The 23277-nt window shown below is 36.4% G+C and overlaps 1 protein-coding gene across 2 annotated transcripts; it reads left to right on the top strand.

Moving 5' to 3' along the window:
- The first annotated feature begins 157 nt into the window (after positions 1 to 157).
- Positions 158 to 21331, top strand: LOC113057601 (NEDD4-binding protein 3-A-like). 2 transcript variants are annotated; one of them, XM_026225020.1, is made up of 5 exons: positions 158 to 369; positions 15468 to 15899; positions 17136 to 17738; positions 19222 to 19485; positions 19904 to 21331. In XM_026225020.1, exons 2-5 carry the CDS (start codon positions 15501 to 15503, stop codon positions 20471 to 20473), a joined length of 1836 nt encoding a protein of 611 aa, XP_026080805.1. In that variant the 5' UTR covers positions 158 to 369; positions 15468 to 15500; the 3' UTR covers positions 20474 to 21331. The 2 variants fall into 2 exon arrangements, with proteins under 2 accessions (XP_026080805.1, XP_026080806.1); XM_026225021.1 differs by lacking the exon at positions 158 to 369 and adding an exon at positions 6054 to 6482.
- The last annotated feature ends 1946 nt before the right edge of the window (positions 21332 to 23277 follow it).

The following is a 23277-nucleotide window of genomic DNA, read 5'->3' as shown; positions in this document are numbered from 1 at the left end:
TCTATCTATCTATCTATCTATCTATCTATCTAATGTAGTAATACATATTTCACAAATTAATTTATTTTTCACAATATTTATAATACAGATCCAGCCGTTCCTCTGTGTAATCGCCAGGTGTCGCTGTAGAGTCGCTGTGATAAATCACTGAAGCCGCTCCAGTGTAGATTTAGTTCAAATCTCAGAGAGGGAAACCGAGGCACCGAAACATTACGTGGTGAAGGACTCCGATATCAGATCATCTCCACCGCGTCTCTACAGATCGCCATCGGCGTCGAGGAATATATCTCTATTGTTTTCTTCTAAAACAATTTGAAACATCTCTAGCGACCCAGACACCCGTCTCATCTGTTTTGTGATTGAGCAATGGTGAGTCTGCTGTGACTTCAGAGTCTGTTTGTTCGCACTTGCTGCAGTGACTCTATTTAGACCTCCACATATAGAATTAAGTCTGATCTGTCTATAAGCATAGCTTAACGGTGCACATCACTGAACTTTAATTTATTTAACTTTATTTTCACTGCATGTGAATGATATGAAACTGAGTTTACAGGTGTCTTTTAGTTTGATACACTGAAGAGCTGCAAAATAATCTCACATACATACGTAGCCTATGTAAAAACACTTGTTATATAATAGTAGCTAGTGTATAGGAACGAAATATATATATATATATAAAAAGAAAATATTATATATTCAGTTATTTTTTTATATTCATGAGTGTATGTTATCTTCTCAGTGATTTTATGTGCATAAAGATCAGTGCGCTCTTTTTTGAAAAACTATTGCATTGCATTCCTGGCAGGTCAGTTCCATTAAATTAAGGTCACTATGAAGTTTTCTCAGCACTTAATAGGTGGCAACAAACCATAAAAAGGCCATTTGCATAGTTGGAGTGCAGCCTGCCTGTTCCTGTCATCTGCCTTGGTGGTCACAGAGTGCTCGGACCCCCATCCCACTCACTCTGCACAGCGGGTACATGTATTTGCAGGAGACTGTTGTGAAGTGTTTGGATGGGAGTCCTTACTCTAGACTCCAGCTCGGCTCTGCTTTTGATGCCCTGATTTTAGGGACAAAGGGGAACAGAGTAGCGTTCTTCTCCACTAGGCAGTAACCTTGGAAACCAGGGGCCAAAACAGGACCCCTGACCTATGGAGTCACTGCCCATTGTGGGAGTGGCTCTCAAGTGGAGCTGGTCAGAGGGTATGAAGCTCCTCCACGGGTCTCACATCTCCTTTCAGTTGCACAGAATGCACAAATAGGGAAACAACATGAAACAACACTTGAGGTGGCTTTAAGACCAGGCAGTTGGATGGCTGACAAAGGATTGGTTCTTGTGCAATTCACTTAATGTTCTTAGTGCACGTGCAACCAAAGCAACAGATTGGCTTTATTTTTAGGGTTTTAGGGTCAGATGATACTAGCAGTAGAAGAGACTTCCTTCAAAAACAAAACTTACCGGACCCATTTTTTATAACAGTAATGCAGAATGTATTAACTTGCAAAAGAGACACAAACCAACAGTGAGTAATGCTAATTTGGTGTAAGCATCAAGAGAGCAGGTGTGCAGCACGGAAGGCATCATTCAACGTTATCAGAAACTACAGCTGGTCCCTGCAGGGCTTTGGCTCCGCAACTAAACCATGCAATAGCATGCAATCACTTCACCTGTTATTGCTTCTATCCTGTATCCCTGTATTTTTGTACAGGCCACCTAATACCTGCTTTGAGTATATCTAAAACCTGGAAACTTTTTCAAACTTTTGCTAAAGTCATAACTAATTAAAGAAATAACTAATTAAAAGTAACAACGGATTTCAGCAGTGACAATAGTTATTTTTAAAAAGCTGTAGCTTATCCAGAATCAAGCTACCTTTAGCGATGTAGTGCAGTGTTTATTTCCATACATATAAGGGTGTGTTCTAGTATTTGTTTCTGTTCAAGTTCATCTGTTCGAGTTTTCAGTCATTAAGCACAGCCTTGTTTTTGTGCCAGAAAACGTAGCTGGAATGTAGTTACATTTTTGCTAGTTGTCTGTAGTAAGTAAAGAAATAAATTAGTAGGCAATAATTGATTATGGGCCATTGATGTACCCACAGTGCAAATACAGGCTGTTACACCTCAGGTGTGCATCATTTTTTTATAATCCAATGGCCTGGAGTCAATTATCCCACTTATACTACGGTTACCACACCTCACAACATTGTTCAGATGTTGTATTTCAAAGCATTCATCATTATAACACCCTTGAGCATAGTATTAATTTCTTAGGCATCTCATCCCACACCTTTACACCTTTAGTAACAGAGGCTTGATAACAGCTGTTGATGGCAGACAATTACAGTTAATAATGCAGTTATGAGATAGAGAGAGAGAGGGGGGGAGTATTTTTGTACCCAAAAGTGAATTGAACCTGACAAAAATTTCAAAAAACCTCTCTTTGGAGATGTCCTCATTTGTAAAACTGGTATAAAAATAAAGTAAACAATTTTTTTTTTAAATTATAGAAATGCAAAGTTTCCTGTAAAGGGTAGATTTACGTGTAGCATTGGTGTATGGAGATATAATATACAGTTTGCACAGTATAAAAACCATTACGCTTCTGGAATGTCCCAATTTAGACGTGTGTGTGTGTGTGTGTGCGCGAGTGTATGCATGTACTATGTGTGTATATTTGTATGGGAGAGTGGGAGAAAGGGAGTATGTTCTTTCTATTCATAAACATAAATTTTGTGGCAAAAACATAGAAATGATTTGTCTTTTATTATATTGTTTACTATATTTATTAGCTTCCTTGTTGTTTTGGTTCTTTTGCTGTTGTAGGCTGTAAGGACCTTTGAAATCATTAAAATCATTTGGCAAATTGGTATGGAAATGTAATGTGGTCAAGACCTGCCTTAAACAATGTAAGCCGTGCGTTTCCCTGAAAATAACAGCACACCTTAGAACGTTCATCAGCTACAAGCATTCAACAGCCCCATAGTATAAATTAACAAATTAAATCAAAACATTAAAATAAAAAACAAATAAATAATTACTTTAAATTACAAATAGCTAGTTTCTTAGTAGCTTCCCCAACAGGATATTTCAGGTTGCTCATAACAACATGCCATAACTGTAGATACCCTAACCACAGGACCTTGGTGAACACAGTGGGCTTTTAACCCAGGGAAGACAAGCTAATCGCTATAATCATCCTGCTCCTCTTCTTCACCTCAGCTTGCTGGCTCTCTGTCCCATGAACACCTTTCTGACACTGCATAGAATGACTGAATGACAGGATTAGGATTAGTCAGCTTTCTTTCTCAGGACAACATCACACTCGCTCACACTCCCCATCAGATTCTCCTTTTGCCTTCTGATCCTTTTATCCGTTGAGAGACACATCTGTCGTTGTAATGAAAGATTTGTGATGATGGAGAACAAATAGAAGCTCTGATCCTGCATCATAACGAAAAAATAATCAGGACGTCATTTAAATTTCCGTAATGTATTCTGCTTGGCCAGAAGTCATTCTGGACTGTGTTTGCCTTCATGCACATACTGTAGTGCTGATTGACCTGATTCATGTGATTCTTTTGATATCGTACTGAACAAACCAATGCTGATTGTGCTCTTGCAAAGTGGTTCCACAGCAATCTTTTGGTTTCATCATGTCTAGCAGTCTACTGCTTAGAGAATCGGACGGTTTCTTACACTGAAGGACTGCTTTCTTTAACTTTGCTTTTCTTAGAGGTTTTGTTTAAGGTTGATGGCAAAAAAGAACTTCGTAAAATAGTCTCGACCGCCAATGTTTATATCAGGTTTCAGCTAGCAAGTTTTTTCATGTGAGTCTATTGTCTATTGAACAGAATGAAGAATGCAGTTTTTTTGTGGCTCTTGGATTGACATAATGAGGTAGGCAAGGCAACTAATTCTTTTGCTAATAGAAAGGATCAGTTTCATTCCCAAGTAGAGTTGACTTAAGACAATTTGTTATTGGAAAGTTTAAGTTGAATTAATTGTTATCCTAAAACCTTACTTACAAACACAACTACCAAGGCTGCCAATATTTTAAATCTACATTTGATTAAAAAAAAAAAAAAAAATGGAATATGTTTCACAAGAAAATACAATTTCAGTTGTTCTACTTCAAAAAATTTGATTCAATGTGTTACTAGACTTGCTTTGTAAATGTTTGAGAAATTTTTGAATGAAAATTTTTGCTACACCAGTTTTATTCAGAGCATTTATATATATATATATATATATATATATATATATATATATATATATATATATATATATATATATATATATATAAATGCAAATCATTTAACCCTAGGTTGTTCATGCAGGGGAGAATTTCCTGCAAACATCCATTGTTTTGGATTAAATATCTACACCAATCAGGAAGTAATTATTTGTGTCACCCATAGCTGACATGGGTTCATTTCCTCCTCATCAAATTTCCAGCAAATCATAAGCAACAGAATGATATCAATAACAGCCCTTTGTTTCCCTCACTCACATGTTTCTCATAGCATTAAACAGGTTGTAATTCAAAACTACTGGGAAATCAGTTTGCTGTTTTTCTCTGAAGTTCTTTTGGTCTGCAGTATAGAAGAGGATCCAACTCTAAATCTTGTACTTATTGTATTGTTTCTTTTTATAGCTGAATCATGGCTGCTTTCCAGAAATGTACAGAGTTGTGTATTTTTTGTTTTTCCTGAACATGCTGCTACTATAGAAAAAGTAGTGTTGGTTTGGGTAGAGTGTTTTTCCACTCACAATGAAATATAAACAATCTTCTAGACTGACTTGCCTGAAGTGAAGAGAATATGCAACACTGTATGTAGAAACATGACTGGGGCACTCATTATAAAGTCTGCTTCGTCCTTCAGTAGCTATTTATTTTTTCGGTTTGATCTCTCTGCCAGCCTGCAAGTGAAATAACCCATATGTAAATATGGCCTTTCCAGAAACCTTCCTCCCAGAAAGAATGTGTTTATCTGCTTGATCCCTGGCCAAATGTGACGTACTGTACTTTGGTTAAAGTGTATCGTAAAAGTCAGCTGAGGCGTACCAGAGGTGAGACTGGCCCTTTCTGACACCTGGAACAAGATCCCTCACGATCATGTGAAGAGATCGACTGATAATGTATCAGCCGATACCACAATCTTTTTTTTTTTTTTTAAGTGTGATAACCAATATGACAATAATTATTGTATTGTTTCAGCTTTTGGCACAAATATCATTAGAGTGAAACAATATAAAGATGCATTATGAATATACATAAATATATATAAAATAAATATATATATATTTATATAAATACAAAATAAATATATAACATAAATAAATGTTGTTGAAATTAATACTGAGAGTAAAGACACACACTCACACACATATATACTGTATAACACATTACAAATAATATATTATGGAAATTAGCACAGTTACTACTATTATCAATATTAATTTATCATAGACATACTGTATATACATTTTCAGGTATTCATTAAGAATAGTATACACACACACACACACACACACACACATATATATATATATATATATATATATATGTGTGTGTGTGTATATGTATATACACTGTATATGTATACAATACATATGTGTATATAGATAGAAATTTTACTGTTAAATATATATAGCTAACTGTCACTTTTAGTATCAATAGCTTACATATATGTATTATCAATAACTATAATAAACAATGTATAATAATCAAATATATAACTATAAAAATAAAACTATAATAACTATACTTAATAGTCAATGATCATGAATACTGCTAAGAAATAATAATTTAAAAAAAAATCAGTCAAACCAAATGGGTCTCTAGTCACGTGGATACCACAAGAAACAGACTCATTTGTTCTGTGAAATTCTCCTGTAGAACAAGCCCCTCATTTTTCCAAGTGTCTCCCACCAGCTTGATGTAATCTGACGCTCTGGAGAGCTTGCCAAGACTGCCTGATGTAGCCTGCAAGACTAAGCCTATTGTTTAGACACACTGCATGACAACACAACTTGTTTCCAGGTTCTGCGATGAACTCCTCCATCACAACATTCTTTGGCCCAAAGCAAACCGAACGATTTTCTCTTATACTGGATTTTAGCAGTTAGTCGGTTACACATTAGCAGCATTCAATATCACTGCCTGTGGCACAAGTAGTGTGATTCACATTTATCACAGAACAAGCAGAACAGGTTCTTCCACACCGGCACCATAGAAAGACACGCTTTTTATACAAAAGGGAGAGAGGGGTGATCAGTGAACCTGTGGCAGGAGAGAGTAACCAGAGACATTCCCAGGGGTTTTCCTGGCCGTAGTCTGGCAGGAGGACCGTAGGAGTGAAGGAAAATATGTTTAACTGCTCATGGGGAATTTGGATCTGTCCTCAGCGGCATTAGGAGGAAATCAAACATATGTGCAGTGACTGGAAGACAATAGAGCAGCAGCAGCACGTTTTTCTCAGGTCAGCATCTTGTTTTTAATTTTCTTGTATGTAGCTGCATTTCATTGTGTGCTTCTCTCTAGTGTTTGTAGCATCATTAAATAAGAACTGGACAGGACGTTTGTTTCCAAACACTTCTTCACTGTGATATTCAGCTCTCTCTGCCTCACAGAAGGCTCTCTGCATCATAAAAGATCCTCACAGCATACAAATCTATTATGGTTCAGGCTGATTAACGTCTATTCTATTTACTGTCAAGAAAGTTGGGAAGTGAGACTCTTTGTAGCCTTTGGGAAGCTTATTTGCAATTGAAATACACTGCACCAATTTCTTTAATACGGATGTCAAATGAAAACACAGCATGTTTTTTTTTGTTTTGTTTTTTTGTCAGTACAAATACATCCTCATTCCCTGAAGGGACAACATTGTAATTCAAAAAACAAAACAAGACAAAAAACTATTGCGCAAGGGTGGCATTGTTCAGATCCCTGCTTTGTGTTCAGAGACCACTGACAGGGTTTACGTCTTCCAATCATGGTGTGACAGATGTGTATTGTCATAATTAAAGGAAAGCTCTGGGCTAAATACAAGCTCTTGGACATGTTATGACAAAACAAAAAATTATTCTGACTCACACTTCAGTGTGTAAAAACAAACAACAATCATGTTTACAATAATGCACTTGTAACAACAGTCTATGAGGCAAGGTATCAATTTGGAATAAAAGGTCAAAATTTCCACTGTTTTCAAAACATCATACATGTCATTAACAATGATTGGACACCATGATTGGAATATATGTATGAAAAATAGTAATCATTGTTATGCTATTTTTTGTAACATACACTGAAATATCAAAGTTTGGGAGCGTTATAATTTTTAAGTCTATTACTTTGAAAATAGTAATACTGTAAAATGCTATATCAATCTGAAGCTTAACTTGCAGTTAACCCAGAACATTCCTTTAATAACCAAGATGATGTCATGACCTTGTAAGCAAAACTGATTGTGCAGTGAAACTCTGACGTAGTAAAAAAATAAATAAATAATGAAAACTACTTCAAATGCTTTTTTCTAAAATCAGATTGTATTTCTCACATCATATGTTTTATAAAGCTTTACTATTTATGCACTACTGCCCAGCTCCAAGTCTGATCACTTATTCACTGATGTTTATTTCTAAAACAGCAGATGCCATTTCCCATAACTTGTGTATTTGGGTTGGTCTTTCTTGGCACTTTCTCTTTCTTTAGGTCTTATATCAGCACACCAGTGTAGACAGACATAAATCTAATATTAAATATTACCTCCACAGAAATGTTTACCCTCTAATCCAACTTATTTTCCTTAAAGAATGTGCCATTCGGCTCAGTTCACAGGCATCGCACTGAAAAGGGTCAAATAAAGAGAAGGACTGGCTCATATTAGCTCAATGAGAAAAGTACACAGAAAAAGAGCTGTTTAAACAAAGGAACCTGATGCCCTTCCTCACCACTGACCTTTCACAACATTACACCTGGACTGTGCAACTAGTTGTTCATTTTGAAATGTCAGTCCAAAATGCAGGCTGCTTTTAGAAGCCTGATTTGAATTCCATACCATGTTATTTTGCCTAAAAATTAGAGAAGAAAATGATTTAGTCTAGGCCTGCTTAAAATGTAAAACATATTGACTGGTTTCAGACAACAATACGGGGATCCTATGGTCAGGGAAAACTGGAAAATAATTTAGGGAATCCAGGTCCAAAAAAAGCACTCCGCTATAAAATATTTCCTTTCTGAAATAGTTCATAAATTGTTCTTTGTTTACGATCTCTATTCTCATTTAGTAATCACAATCTGGAAAAGTCATGGAAGCTCATTGGTGTGGCAAGCCTGATCTACATTTGATTCATTTTAATGTGACTGTAAATGGGCATATATTTTTAGTGCAATTAATTGCATAAGCCAGATTGCTGGAATATATTTGTAGATACTTCTTTTCCACAGCCCTCTGAATGCTAATCAACCCTGCTGCATAATTTAAAAGCAATGTATCGTGCATAAAAGACTTTGTTGATGTTAACAAGCAACGCACATAATGGCTATATTTACTGAAAGTTTCTAAAGGTAGGTGTGAAGATTACATTCAGTTGCCATTGAGACTGTTTAAAATGCATCCATAAAACACAGAGAAGTGCCCTTTAAGTTGACGTTGCAGTTATGGAGTAATGGAACATCTGAATCTCTCGTTGAACTAATTTCTCAAAAAGTGCTTTAGGTCAGTATTGACAGCACTCGGCAGGAGGGGGACAAGGATTTGCTCTGTTAAAACAAACGGCTCAGGCCTATGCGGGGCACTTCACAGCATTAGAGCTAATACGATATAACACTCCCAGAGTGACCTCCACAAAGCCTCCTCGTAAACTAATCTTCACTACATTAACACACGTGCAGGATTTGACACTTGGTTCTGCTTCAGACCACATTTCCTAATTTTCTTGCATACATGAGCATACAATACCTTTGTTTTTTTAAAAGTTAATCTAATGAAATGCATCCTTGCTGATTAATTTTTTTATTTTGTATTAATTTCTTTTTAAAAACATCTTTATTTAGAAACTGATATAAGTAGCAGTGGTCATCGGAAATTGTTCATAATCTTAAAAATCATTCTGATTGACATATTCAGCTCATTAACTCTAAATATTAGCTTTCAGTGTGCCGAAGATCTCTGTGGGGCCCTCAAGCCATTATTTTGTGACATTTCCTTTCCTCTATGCCCTCTCTGTCTGACCCCCAGCCTCTAACCCTGATGGGGCAAGTTTATGGCACTTTCCCAATGGCCCGACTGAATGGTCCTGTACTCACTAAAGATAATGTCTCTAGTGTGCGTGCCTGTGAAAAATGAATGGTGCTTCTATGGCAAAATAAGACCTCTAACAAATGTGATGCAATCCCTATAAAAAGAGCCAGTGTTAAATTAGGGCCTTTTCAGTGAATGCAGTCACCACCATTTGACTTATCATATATCACAAAGACTCATATTCAGCAAAATGACGCTAAATTGGTGAGTAATGACAGGGAACATTTTGGCACAATTGACTCTTTACCGGGAGTTTGACTGACAGGCGATCTGACCAATCATAATGCCGAATCTGCCATTTTGTCAAACAAACAAAAAAGACAGAAGAGTAAATTTATGTTGTGCATGAACTTGAAAAATTGTGTGTACTGATGTCTTTCCGCATTTGAAATAAGATATCCTCTGATGTTCATTCATATTTATTTTGTGCTCTAACTAGAAAAGAGGAAGAGAATATAGGTTCAAATATCACTTGAACTGAGGAGCTACAGCGATCTGTCATTGTTTGAATTTCCTAAAAAAATGACCAAATTTGAAAGCTGAGACTTTGTTTCATACCAAACGTAACCCGCTCTGTTTTTTTCTGTAGCAACAGTAACTAAGGGGGAAGAGTCATTGCGAAGGGTCGGTTATAAGGTATTATGATATTGCAAAAAAATAAAGAAAGATGGCAGACTATGGACCCTGATATTGAAATTCTGGCTAATACAGAAAATATAATTATTTTTATGTTTTGTTGGATGGAAAACCAATAAATGGTTTATGTTAAGTGATTTGTTTAAAAAAATATAAATAATACAAATAATACAAATAATACAAGATACAAGTGGATTTAGACAACAACATTGTACAGTATGTAAAAAATCATATTCACTTTGAGATTGGCTAATAATTACATATATAGAAATGGTAACATTTATATAGCATTGTTAGTGTTCTAAAAAGTGAACATTAGATGACAAAAAGTTATATAAAAATTTAAATTTTAAAATTAACTTTATACATTTTTTTTTTCCTATGAGTTGCTGTCAATGAAGCACTTTCCGGTTGGGAGGGTAGTTAGTAGGCATTGAGGCAGCTTGCTAGGCTTTGGAAAAGTGTCTGTGTAATGTTTGTGCCCTCAGGGCCAATTGGTCATGTTCATTAATGCAATGATATGCAGAAGGATTTGTCTAGGTTTGTCTATGGCCTCTGGCTAAATGATAGTAATCACGACATGGCGCCTATGATGTAACAGAAATCATTGACCAGAAAACTATGAGTGAATAAATAGCCCTGTGTGTTGTTTTTTGACTGACGATACATGAAGGAAAGCTGACTGGTAATGCCTGTGGAATGAAATGTGTAATTTCCTGTGACAGTGCCAGCAGATCAGTCCTTAAATTCAATAATTAATGGGACACTAAATAAATTTTTATGTGTAAACTCATTGTCCAGAATTAGTATGCATAGTATACACTATATTTGTTTCTTTAAATATTTATATTAATGTTAAAAATAATATTAGGCTAATGTTAGGATTATAATCAATATATCACTTTTTTATATATATACTCTGTACAGCAGTGTTCTGGCAGATGTAGTCACCCAGGAAAATCCATGCTGCATATGGCAGAAATAGTAAGTGTGCTATGCTTTTCCAAACATCACCTGCTTGTCTGTGCTGGAACAAGGATGTGCTGGTCTGTGCACAAAAATGTGTAACAAAGCAAGAATGAAGAAGGCAGTATTAATGTTAAGAAGGCCAAAGAAGGAAGTAAACTTCTGATATTTTTAGAGATACATCAAGTTAGACAGGGAACTGTCTTGATGAGAGAGACTGCAGGTCTTAACTTGATTTTTAGAAGTATGTTTGGAATTTGAAGGATCTCTGAGACCTGCTTTAGCTTTATATGCCTTACTTGTGCACTTTTTTTATTTTTATAAAAGCTCTTTAGCCAATGTATATGTTTTTTAGGGCCAAGACATTATACTTATTGTATATTGTATATATATTGTAAATATCTGGGTCAAATAATAAAGGAAGTATATTGGTTCAAAAGTGGTTACATTTAGTGACCACAAGGTCACTAGAAAAAGGATTTATATAGCAAACGGCAGAAGTAATGGTTATGAATGTGTCAGGGAAAAAACAGCAAGAGGACTGCTTTAACGGAACTTAAAGGAACTTTGCTGCCGTACCATGGGTGCAGCAGGTGCAGTGATATTACGCAGCGTCTGAAAATAGTCCCAGCTAGGTAACTTCCAATAAGCCTATTTTCAGGTGCTGCGTAATATCACTACACCTGCTGCACCCATGGTACGACAGCAAAGTTCCTTGATTATGCCAGAATGACTAGCCATATCGGCCTAGAAAATATCAACTTTTCAATTTCCGTCAGGCTTAGTATGAGATGTAACTACAGATGAATCAAGTTTTAAATATGAAAAATATAGAAACTCTTCGGTTATTTTTAAGTGAGATGCTAACGGTCTAATCAGATTCAATGATCTATGCTAAGCTAAGCTAAAAGTGCAGCCGCCATATCCAGAGATCGGCTGAATGAATTCGAAAACTTTGTTTAACTCTAGGGGAGTTGGATTTTAATGTAACGTTACGTTACATAATTTTAATGATTTTAATTTAACGTTAAAGTAAGCGGTCATGTAATGTTGCTACTACTTAGATGTTTCAGATGAAGAACCACATTTGATGTCGATGAACAAAACGAACGTTTGGTTGTCCGATGTACTGTAATTACCTCATAGACCAGCTGTTAATAATCTGTCCTGCACAATACGTGACTTTGCCACTTCCTCTGGAATTCATTTTTTTCTGCAACTGAGGGACTAATCAAATTTTGATTCACTAAACCTCTTCTTGTCGACTATTAGGGGCACCCCTCATGATTACTAATATTACATTGAGAAGCTCTGAAACTCCCAGGTAAATTTGACTCCTCACAAAAAACACAAAATTTCGACTCATGGATGTCCTTTGTTAAATTTACAGTCATTAAATAATGCAAATAAAGACATTATAAATCAGCATCAGAATGAGGATATAAAACATTTCAGGTGCTCTTCAAACTCCCACTGTGAGGTAGACAGGCGTCTAATTAAAGCTTTTCCGTGGGGGGAATATAAATGAGAACGTGTGTAAGGGCCACTGGCTCTGAAGGGCCCATCTAGGCAGTAAATCAAGCCTGGTCTCTCAATTCACTACGGGCTGTTCAATGTCTGAAGCAATTAAGGAAAAAGACTGGATGCAACATTTTTCCTGTCCTTCAGGGTTTGTGGACACTTTTAAAAAGGTTTTAACCCTTTGCTAACCCTTCGCCCAATTCCTCAGCTCACTTCATAAAAATTCTACCTTTATGTAACAGACCACAGACATCACTTGCACAATTTTTAGGGCTGTCAACGGATTAAAAAATGTAATTTAATTAATTACATTATACATTTAGATTGACTAGCCACATATTTTTTTATAAGAAAATCACAAATAGTCACATGTATAATAGCTTAGAAAACACCCAAATGAATCCATGGATACTAGGACAGCTGAGTAAATTGTTCCATTTAAGGAAAATGTGTGTATATATATAAATATATATATATACATATATATATATATATATATATATATATATATATATTTATTTATATTATATATATAGGTTTTTAATGTTCATAACTGTAAGCACTTTAATATTCTGTCTAATCAAGCTAGACATCAGTTTCCTGGTTTTTCTTTGTCAACATCACTTCATTTGACTTTTAAGAGGAAGTATCTGAACATAATCGTGGCAGCCACAGAATCCTGTACACTTATAAGCATAAGGGATATAAGCATAACAGTCAGTGTTTACTCCTGTTGCATTAGAATACTTTACTATGCTTGCCTACAAGACGACCACTGGCACGGCACCTACTTACCTAAACTCACTGGTTAAATCTTATGTGCCCTCACGAAGTTTGCACTCTGCAAGTGAACAACGCCTTGTGGTACCATCCCAAAGAAGTTCAAAATCACTCTCACGGACCTTTTCCTGGACTGTGCCCAGCTGGTGGAATGACCTCCCAATCTCAATTCTGGCAATCATAAAGGCACTTGGCACTACAAGTCATGGCATATTTAGAATTAAGGCTTGAGCAGATGCAGGTCTTGTGCAGTAAGTGTTGTAGTTAGCTGAGTGCTGTGATGGCAGAAAACTGAGGAGATCTCAGCCACATCTCATGCATAAAATCATGAGGTGCCGTTTTGATCTTTCTGTGGGTAAAAGCCTGAACTTAAGTGCCACACTTTTTTGCCTCTTCTCTAACTATTTACATAATCACTCTTGTAGCCAAAGGCTGAATTTTGTTGATATAAGGAAGAGCCTGGTGGGGATGCTGTGCTTAACGGCACGTTTGTAACCATAATGTGCTGACATCTGGTGAAGCTGTTAATACATTGCAGAAATAAAAATAAAAAAAATGAATTGTTTTTCCAAGAATTTTATTTTATTTAATTGTTTTCAGAGAATTTATCTTGAAATACATTATCCTACATCTATCCTATTTTTCTTTCTCCATTTGCAAATAGTTTTTTTTTCTTGTTTTGAGCATAAATATTAAGTATAAACAAAATTTAGTTATAATAAAATTAGTTGAGGTTTTAACAAGTCTTAACAATTAGCCCAAGGATGTAGAAGAGGATGAAAATAAAATTAGGTTTATTAAATAAATCCATATAGACTGACAAACTGCAAGACAGCTGTGTATTACACAGACAATACCACACAAACGAAAAATCACAACTATAATACAAGACAAATAAGGGCCATTACGATGAACACGTGGGCAGAAAAAAAGGATTGTGTTTTCAAGATGTTTAGATATATTTAATGGAAAACAAGACAAAATTATTGATTTAGAAAATTATTTTACAGTATATATTAATACTGGAATTTCAGTGCAATAAATTAGTTCTATGACTTTTAATTACTGGGACTTTAATCGTGCTTCAGCATTCATTGAAAATAAAAAAGCCCAAGAGATGCTGCGAGCTTCAAAAAATGATTTCACTGGCAACACTAATTTGTATCTGTCCAGGAAATTAAACTTTTGGATTTTTTGCACTATAAAATCATTCTGTAACTTCCTGGACAGAGGAATACCTCTCTTATCTGTGTAGATGGCACAGAAGCATAAATAAAAGAAAAATGTATAATAATAATAGATATAAAGGATAAGGATAAAGGAAACACTCAGAGACGCTCTCAGCGTGACCCAGAGGTGCTGAGTAGTGATCTGGTGAAGTGCTAGAATATTTTAGACATTGAAGCAGATCCATTTCTCTGCATCAGCTTCATGCAGTTCAGAATTAGGCCTAAGTTTTGTTGAAACAAGGTTATTGTATTATTGATGACTTTTTCGGAGTGCACTGGCACTTTTTCAATCAGGTTATTCTTTAGTTACAGAAATGAGTCTTACTTGTATATAAGACAGAGAGTATATATATTTGGATGTGCTTGTAGATCAGTGTACTGTATATACTTACATAAGCAGAAGCACTTGAGTCTGAGGGTGTTTGAGGCCAATAGCCTACATTTATAGCAATCAGAGAGAAGGTCGTGGAGGTGAAATCAATATAGGATCTTAATGAGGTGCTCTGGAAAGAGAAAATTGATTGAGAGAGAGTTAAAGAGAAGCAAAGAAAAAGAAAGGGTGAGGCACAACTAAACAGATATACTGATAATACCAGACCTGTTCAGAAGCAGGGCAGCACTGAGTGTATAAGTAGTTCAACTTCACTTTGAAGGAGAGGAAATGTTCTTAAAGATTAGTGATCCAAAGGCATCTGCACTCATTTTCAGGGTATTTGGCTCACGAGAGCTTTTATCATCTCAGTTATATAATATTATTTTTTTTAGACTACATATATGAACATGTGCTTATAAGTAGCTGACATTTCAAGCAGTGACAGCAGTGTCCAGCAGTATGACATCATCAAATTAATAAATTATGTAATTAGTGTTTCATTTTAAAAATTCTTATTTCTTGATGGGAAACACAAAGATGTATGCAACCAGAGCTTCTTGAAATGTCAGAATATTCTGCAGATTCAAGGATTCAGGTGTCTTATTTGATCTTCTGAAGGGGTTTTCATAGTTTTTCATTTCCCTTCTTTCAATTTAGAGATCCCAGTGGAGCCATTTGATCCTGTAACTAATGGCGACAGTCCAGGCCCTGTCCTTGAACCAGGACCCCAGCAAAAGCATATGTGCTGGTTATCCAGCGTCCACTGTGGCATCAGGCCGCTGCGTCATGGGAAGTGTAGGCAGCCTAATCGAGAAAGCAGACGTGTCACCAACCAAGAGCAACAGAGCAGTTCCACAAGTGCCAGGACGGCAGAACCACGGCCAGATCAAGAAGGGTTTCAGCCAGAGAGAGCTGCTTAACTATCTGAACATAACCAAGAAGGAAGCAAAGGGCAGCAAAAACATCATCTCTGGGACATCCTCTATCAAGAGAGAGGAGGACGACGTCTACACTAAGGTCTGCCACAGGGACGGAAAAGAGGTTGATTTGGGAAAGAACTCACTTCCTATAGGTGGCAAGTTTGACAAGGTACACAACTGTCATAGAGTTATGCTTCAGCCATGCCATGTCAGTTACAGTGATTGTGATTTTCCATGTTTGTCAAGCTCAAAATGACCGGTTTGAACCTCTGGCCAATGGCAGACGCAGGGAGTGTTTGGAAAACCTGGCTTAAAATAGTTATTAGTTTTGCTACTGTGTTTAAAGTTTAAAGTGGTGCAGAAATTATGTATTTCAGCTTTATAGGTTTTATAGGAGCAGATTGAAGTGAACTGACATGTACATATTTAAAGCTGAAGACCACTACCAAACTAGTAATGTTATTTTATTTTATTGTCTATCTTAGTCTTTTTTTATATATCACAGAATATCTATAAACGTAAATCAACATCAATTTCATCGCATTTTATGTAAACCCAGTCAATATAATCAGAAATTAATGTCATATTTTGCTGTCATCAACACCATATAGATATGTTGTTAATTTTTAACAAATTGTATTTAGTAATTTTAGTAATTTAGTAATTTAGAAATTGTATTTATATACAAATAAATAAACTGCTTCAATGTGACAACAGAGGTGTCATTTAAAAAAAATAATAATAATAATAATAACAGTAATATGGTAATTTGGACATGACCTGGAAGCAGCATTTTATTAATATAAAAATTTATATAATTTCATTAAGGCATGTAAGAAAAATAAATACTGTTCAGTGGTTGTTTACCACTTTGTAGGAAAGTAAGGATGAATTTATTATAGTTACTGGCTTTTTTGCCCATCAGCACTTACTTTCACTAAGTATTCAACAAATCTTAGAAGGAGCAGGTGTTAAAAACACACTTTACAACGTCTGTGTTAAAACATGATAAATAGGTTCCTCGTTGTGGTTTCAAAGCCTGCCAACGAAATGCAGAAATCATGACAATGTTTCCGATCCGACACCTTAAAAGCAATATTTCTTCTTGAGGCACGTGTAATTTATTGATAGGTGGGCTCCCCACAGTCTCAAATGGAAATAAATCATATAAACTGTTCAGGCCAGCAGCATGTAGACTGACTGACTAACCTCTGCTGGCTAAATTTATCTCTGTAATCAAATATGGTCCCCCCTCAGGTGATGTTATTGTGCAGGAAATTCAGCGAGACCCAAGAAATATGGAAGTAAATGTGGTCTACATTAAATCACATGGCTCCAGTATTTAAGTGTAGATCTATTCTCCTGATGCACATGCTGCAGTTGACTTATCCTTTTCATTTCACAGCCGCGTTTCAGGCCTTCTGCCTTTAAACCAGTCACCCCGAAAAACTTCAGTTCAATGCAGAACCTCTACCCCTCCAAGTCAGAGGAATCGGAGAGCGGCTTAACCAACGGCATGAGTCTGTCCTACGCCAAGGCAGCGGCTAAATCGCTGTCCACCTCTTCCTCGTCCTCCTCCCCTTCACGGCCAGGCACGAGTGTCAGCAAAGGCGTGCTAGCAGCAGCCCGGGGCCTCAGCCAGGAAGAGGAGAACATGTCTGACTCAGGGCACAATTCCATGAACAGCCTACCGCCTTATCGGCCGCCTTTCCGTCCTCACTTGGGACAAATCAGTGCCTCTATGGGTCACATCAACCACATCGGCTCACTAGATCGCACCTCGCTAGGCTCCAAAGGAGTCGCTTCCACAGTGACAGACATGTCCTGTCAGAGTATGGCTACGCTGAACCGCTTGCAGTGCTATGGAAGCGAGGCCCCGCCACCCTACGAACTGTCGCACTCTATGGAGGACGTGGTGAGGGACCTGGAGGACCGTCTGCAGGAAAAAGAGCACGAGCTGCTTCAGATGAGGAGGAACCTGGATGAGAGCGAAGACGCCGTTGCACAGGTCAGCATCTATAAGAATTATTTTTTTAATGTTTTTTAACATATCTTATGTTCACCAGTGCTGCACATTTTTCAAACAAATTTACTGTAATATTGTGAAAAATAAGTTTTCTTTTTTAATACATTTTAAAGTACACATGAAATCAAAATGACTATATTTACTTTGTTCGCCTAAATTGATCGTTTTGTGCTGAACAATTCATCCATGCGAGTCAATCCACACAAAAAAATTTTTTGGCTTCATAATCTTTAATCAAAATCTGAAAATGCCCCTCCCCTCTGCATTGGAGGACCTTCACTGATGACGTAGGCTTGAGGAATTGGGCGTCTGCTTAATCCGTAACCACGCCCCTCCAACTGACAGTAGACAGGCTGCCTGTGTGTTTGCGAGCATTGACAGCGCGTGAAAGGAGAGATGGCGAGGAGGTGCATTTTTGGTTGTGGAACTCACGGAACACTTTTCCCTTTCCCTAAAATTCCCTCGTTACGGTCCAGATGGATCGATTTTATTACATTTCGAGGAAGGAGGGATAACAGAGTGTTCACGGATATGCTCGAAGCACTTCACGCGCGAATACTCCAAAAAAAGGACAGAACACGTAATGGGGTTCTTGAAATATCTGTCATTAACAGATAATGCTGTCCCGTCAGTGTACACTGTTGGTACCTCACAAAGTTTGAGACGGTGAGTTGAAATGAACCATGTCTCATGCAATTGAACACACCTACTTATCTAGATCCAATCAGGTGCTAGTTGGAAAATAAGCCACGCCCACTATTTTCCTCATTTATTATTCCGTTTCTCTCGGAAATACGTCACAACACTGGAGAAAAGCCGTTTGCAACTTCCGTTTCACGGGGACTTTAAAATGTCATTTATTCCTGTGATGGCAAAGCTGACATTTCAGCATAATTACTTCAATCTTTAGTGTCACGCGATTCTTCAAAAATATGGTGATTAGTTGCTCACGAAACACTTATTATTATTATTATTATTATTATTATTATTATGAATGTAGAGAAGAGTTATGCTGCTTATTATTTTCTTGGAAACCATAATAAAATTTTTCCCAGGATTCTTTGATGAGTGAAGTTCAAAAGAACAGCATGTTTTTTAATTATAAACATTTAGTAACATTATATACGTCTTTACTGACACTTTTGGTAAATGTAATGCTTACTTGGTGAATTAAAGTAAATATATATATATATTTTTTATAATTATGTTTCATATGGTCTTTTAAAAGATTGAGCTTTGTTTTTGCTTTGTTTTTGCAAAAAAGTTCAATACCTTATAAAACAATAAATTTAAATAATTTTAAACATTGACCATTAACAAATAATACAACTAAAAAAATGAAGAAAAGCTGAAAATACTGAAAAATAAAAGACGAACTGAAAATAAAACACTACATTATTATTATATTATTATATAAAAAAACAAAAACTAGATTAAAATTCAAACTCCTTTTGCCCTGCTGTAGGTTTTTGAAGAGAAGCAGCGGCTCTGGGAGAAGGAAGTGACAGAACTGAAACACCTGTACAATGCCAAACTGCGCCAGGTATCCCAGCAGTCCCAGCGTTCACAACGAACCCTGCAGCTGCAGCTCTATAAGGCACAGCAGGAACGTAACCGGCTGCAGGAGGAGCTGGATTCTGTCAGGCTGGAGTGCCAGACCCTCAAAAGTCAAAGCCCAGCATCACAAAGCCAAAACATTAATCCCCAGCTGGAAGAGACCCAATGGGAGGTATGCATTAAGTCAGAGCTATCTATCCAGAGCTCTAGGGATTTCAGAATAGTTTCGAAGAGATAAAAGAAAGAAACAGATTTTAGTTACAAGAGAAACATATCATGTATACTTGGTTGTTTATTCACACTGAACATAAATCTAAATGAGATGTTTAAGTCTGACTGTCTACACTCACATTTTGCATGTAATCAAATTACTTTTCGGACTACAAACAACTAAATGGATTTAAATCAGAAATGTATTTTTTTTTTTAAATTATTATTTAGTTGCTTTTCTGAGCAAAGCACTGTGTGCCTTAAACAAAGGATAGCAACCGTCCTTGAAAGCCTTGTTATGAACAGTCTTTTCAAATCATATCTTGTCTTTGTGTATTGTATAATCTGTAATAAATAACTAAACTGTACTGCTTTGATAGGTCTGCCAAAAGTCTGGAGAAATCTCTTTACTGAAGCAACAGTTTCGGAACTCTCAGGCAGAGGTTACACAGAAGCTGAGTGAAATCTTCCTCTTAAAGACTCAGCTGCATGAGGCACGCAATCAGATCCGGAGCAAGGATGGTCAGATCGACATGCTGCAGATGGCCCTACAGGGAGCCCGACGGAAATGCCCCTTGCCTGCTTTCGAGGAGCATCGAGCTGATACGGGTGAGAATGATGGAACCAGTGCTACGGAGGAGCGTCTCAGAGCTGAACTGCTGCTGGAAAGGCGACAGAATGAGGCGCAAGCTTCAGCTTTTGAAATGGAGAGGAGGACCTGGCAGAATGAGAAAGAGAAGGTGATACGCTACCAGAAGGAGCTGCAGGCCAGCTACCTGGTGATGTACCAAAAGAATGAGGCCTTAGAGAGAGAACTGGCAGTGCTGAATGTGGGCAGGGCAAGAATTGAAGAGGGATCAGGGGGCGGAGATGAGGGCGGGGCTTTACAAGAAGTGAAACCGCCCACTGGTCTGCCCTGGATAGAGAGGATTGAGTCCTCTGAGATTTGACTTTGCAAATGTTCTTTGGCATCAGAAATTAGATTGATGACAATAGCTCTGGCTCCTCAACCCTCTTTTGTCTTCTGAGACAATTTTTTAAACTTAATAAATAAACTATACTGTATAAATTTGACCAAAAAGTGTACAAAACAGAGGAGCAAGCTGATTATGGGTTTTGCTTTGATAAATGTGGATCATCAAAACATCGACTCATCCCAAATTTTGTCTGGGATGATAAATTATATTTGTTTTTAGATTCTAAAACAGTCACAATGAGTGTTCTAGTACTGTTTTATTTTCATTGATTCAGTGGTATATTAATGCTTTAGGTACTGAATATTGTTCATCATGATAGTTCAAGCGGACGATGAATCACAATCCAAACATCTCATTTTTTTTATGCTGCCATTCTTCAAAGTCTGAAATGAGAAGTGTGCATTCCCTAAAATGCATGTTGCACTTTAAAAGCACACAACTTGTAAGTTTAGAAAAAAATATATAGGTGTTTTATAGATATATGTAAAAAGCAGATCCATACAGAAGCATTTCTGCTACTATGTGTATTGATGTGCTCTGGTGGGCTTTTCTGTTCTTTTGTCCTAAGATGTTTATAACTGCATGAATGTGAAATCAAAATTTGAAATCAAAAAGTCGAATGCCAATTTGTGCATAGAACTGTTGAAAAGTCATTGATCGAAAGGGTAACATTAGATCCCACGTTATTATATCTTCATATAGCAAACTAGTCTGTGACTTGTTAAAACTACTTAATTTCATCTTCCATTTCATGTATTACTTGTATAGATTTATACTATACTGGTATTGTGTTCTTTACCTCAAAGTCACTTAAACTTGCCATTTTCCCTTACGTTGACTGAAGACTGTTTTCCTTATTCTGTAAAAACAGCTCTATCCACCTTATTTTTCAATCCTTGAGAAGTTTTCTGTGAATGTGTGAGACTTCCAGTTCATTGGCCGCTGTATAGGGAAATAACGAGAAGAATAACAATGTACAGTAAATAGCAAAACTGTTTGCACTACAAACCCGTGTTTTCATAATTAAGATAATATATTCAAATAATATGGTAAGACACCAGTTTGCAATATCAACCAGCAAAACGAGCCGTACAGCTAAAAATAGCTAGCGAATGCAAATGACACCGGAAGCCAGACACATAAAACTGATCTGCCGATTTTACAGGAAAAATAAGGTGTTATCCAGTGTCTTCCAGTTATAGTGCAAAATAAAAGTTTCAAATGTGTCTTCCAATTAGTGGTTTCTTTCGCATGCACTATATTTTATGTTAATAAAAATCGTACCTTATCTAACTTTATTTATAACCTTAATTAGTTTATTTATTACCATCTCTTACATAGATTAATTAATCTATTATATAGATCAGCAATCCAGCCTCATAAAAATGTTTACTTTTATGATCTGATTTGGCTGAGAATCTGTAAAATTATACGCACTGAATTTAAATTTAAAGTGACTTTGATTATCTGTAAACATCTGTAAACTATGCCGTTTTAGAACTTCTGCTGAATTAGACACACCCCTTTCTACAAACACTGGTATTTTTACCTGACATTGAAGCTTTGCAAGCGATTTAAGCTTTTGAAATTCCCTCCAGCTATGAAAATTTTTACCGATGTTTACTCTCATGTTGCGTCTTTGTTTGTTCATTTTGTTTGTTTTCCTAACCCCTTTTGGACAACTGACTTTTGCAAACTCATGAAAACTAGGCCAAGATCATCTATCATCTAATTAGACCACTAAGAACGTAGAAAATGATTGACACAGAAAGCGTCTTCTTATTGGCTAAAAAATATTTGATATTTTTTCATGGAGTTGGATAATTTCATGCATACCATTCTATAAAAATATCTAGTCCTTTTAAAACAACACTGACATAAGAACGGTTCGGTTTACTATTAATCAGATGAAATTGATTAATAGTAAAAAAAAAAATTTAAACAAACATGTAAGGGGCAGTTTTGCAAATCCATGTAGGCCTCCTACTTTTAGAGAAAGAATGTGATAGGCCCCTGCACACCTGCTCATCAGATCCAGCTCTACGGAGAGGAATTTTGTGCTTGATAGACCAGAATGGGTCATTGTCACATGGACAATAAGGAGTCTATTGTGTCTCTAGGTAGAGACTTAAGTTGCTTCCTTAGAAGCAAGAAGTAAATCAAGTTTGAGAAAGGCCAACAGGGTCAAAACATTAGATGCGTAATTTTCAATCTTTTTCTTCTTATTTGTATTTACTTTTTAAAACTTGCATAAAAAAATGGAACTTGTTTTCAAAAAGAAAAAAAAAATCTGATCATGTTCTTGAATGCATATATTCGCTACCAAGTGTTCACTATATAGTCAAGCTCTTTTTAATGCAGGTCAGATTTGATCTAACTTAGTGTGCAAACATAGGAGGGTCTCAATTTCATTCAAGAAACAGGTGTTTCCATGGAAACTCAGTTGCCAAACATTTAATAAATGTTTGTGAGATGTAGAGTGGGATCCTTAATTAAGAGGAACATTAACTTTGCTCTACACTGTGATCAGGTAGCTCACAGTAAACGTTTTTTCACAACGACTATTTAAAAAATTCCAATATATTGCTATTTATATAAATTGCTCTATGGATTTTGGCTCAACCCTTACAGTTTCCCCAGTGCACTGAGGTTTCCCTCTTGTGGAAATAAAGGATCAACATCTCATTTAAAACATTTTACTTAATATTGTTTTCAATAGTTTCAGTATGGAGGTATTTTTCTGTCCATTATTCCATAATTTTTATGTCAGCATATTT

Source organism: Carassius auratus, chromosome 39 (assembly GCF_003368295.1).
Source record: "Carassius auratus strain Wakin chromosome 39, ASM336829v1, whole genome shotgun sequence".
Classification (NCBI taxonomy): domain Eukaryota; kingdom Metazoa; phylum Chordata; class Actinopteri; order Cypriniformes; family Cyprinidae; genus Carassius; species Carassius auratus.
Note: the sequence above shows the minus strand (reverse complement) of the source record. Positions and strands in the feature narration are given on the sequence as shown.

What these genes read in the sequence shown, in the direction of transcription:
- LOC113057601 (XM_026225020.1), top strand. Translation starts at nt 15,501, where the DNA reads ATGGCGACAGTCCAGGCCCTGTCCTTGAACCAGGACCCCAGCAAAAGC. An exon ending in GCGAAGACGCCGTTGCACAG is followed by an intron (nt 17,739 to 19,221) that starts GTCAGCATCTAT and finishes GCCCTGCTGTAG; the next exon opens with GTTTTTGAAGAGAAGCAGCG. An exon ending in TGGAAGAGACCCAATGGGAG is followed by an intron (nt 19,486 to 19,903) that starts GTATGCATTAAG and finishes CTGCTTTGATAG; the next exon opens with GTCTGCCAAAAGTCTGGAGA.